Source organism: Etheostoma spectabile, chromosome 9, assembly GCF_008692095.1.
Source record: "Etheostoma spectabile isolate EspeVRDwgs_2016 chromosome 9, UIUC_Espe_1.0, whole genome shotgun sequence".
Lineage (NCBI taxonomy): Eukaryota > Metazoa > Chordata > Actinopteri > Perciformes > Percidae > Etheostoma > Etheostoma spectabile.
The window spans coordinates 11,634,436-11,635,737 of NC_045741.1; the positions used below are offsets into that span (position 1 = coordinate 11,634,436).

The 1,302-nt window shown below is 44.3% G+C and overlaps 1 protein-coding gene across 1 annotated transcript in view; it reads right to left on the reverse strand.

The window, feature by feature from the left end:
• Window positions 1–1,302, reverse strand: part of c9h1orf52 (chromosome 9 C1orf52 homolog) — a 5,441-nt gene that overhangs the window by 2,399 nt on the left and 1,740 nt on the right. The window contains exon 2 of the mRNA XM_032526395.1: window positions 460–670. Within this exon, the coding sequence (XP_032382286.1) occupies window positions 460–670 (211 nt within the window). The remainder of the gene's footprint in view (window positions 1–459; window positions 671–1,302) is intronic.

The window sequence follows — 1,302 nt, forward strand, 5'->3', positions numbered from 1 at the left end:
AATATCCTTCACTGGTCCCTGTCCAGAGCAACGGGATCTGTTGGTCCATTTCTTTAAATGTCTATGGATCTTTCATATAGTATATGTTTAAATGCACAATAAAGATTTCCTGAGATCACAACATGCTTTAACCATATACATACCAGATAATAAGCTGCAGAGTGATGTGTAGTTACATTTTTTAAAAGGAGCATGTCAAGCAACGGCGTAGGGTCGTTATCTCCACGTGCCTATGTTTGTACTGCAGAAGCATAACTTCTACAACTACAGGACGTAATCTAAACATGCTCAACTACACCACAGATGAAGTCAGTTGTGTGTAATACTGTCATAGAAATGGTGCAATAAATGGTGCAATAAAAGTGGGGACTGGGGGAGCATAAAGCCCATAGCAGCAATCATTTTTTCATTCTCACAAGAGTCAAACATGCCCCACGGTCATTGCATTGCAGGACTAACCTGATTCAGAGAGTTCCTCCTCTGCGGGTAAGAACCGAGCATTGCCAGAGAAAGGCTGTGGTGCATCTTCCCCATTGTCCTCATACACATTGGACCACTTTATTGCCATGTCCATGCCTGGGGGAGCCCCCTTCTTCTTCTCTGGCTCCGTGGCGTAGCTCTCAGGAGGGGGTACGGCGTTTGTCTTCCATGGCTTGAACTCTCTGGCAGGCTTCAAGAAACAGAGAAAAGCAGGATGTGGAAAACTGGCTTAGAGAAAGTGACAAAGCAAGAAGTTGAGAAAACCCCTACAGCCTCCAACAAATGAGCTGGAACCTCTGTAGTCTCAGGAAACACTGCAGAGTTTACATAAATGCTTCAACTCCTTCCCTTACATAAGGAGTTTTTAAGTAGGCCTATTAATAACAAAGAGCGTGGTTGGATGGAAACTATGTGGTGACAGTGCTAGTCTGCCAAACACTGCTAAAAAGATTAGTCAGTTATGTTCTGAAATAGTTAGTAGTTCTGAATACGGGCTGTGAGCATTTCTTTTTGGATTGAGCGTTTTTGATACTCTATCAAAAACAGTATTTATACCACCTGAACCTGCTTTAAAATAATACTTTAGTAGCTCAGTCAGTAGGGAGTTGGGTTGGGAACCGGAGGGTTGCTGGTTTAATCCCCGTACGGACCAAAGTATGGTGGTGGACTGGTAGCTGGAGAGATGCCAGTTCATCTCCTGGGCACTTCCAAGGTGCTTTTGAGCAAGGCACTGAACCCCCAGCCCCCCAATCCAACATCTCTCCATTAGTGCATGTACAGTGGGGCTCGAATGTTTGGGCACCCCAGGTAAAATTTTGTATT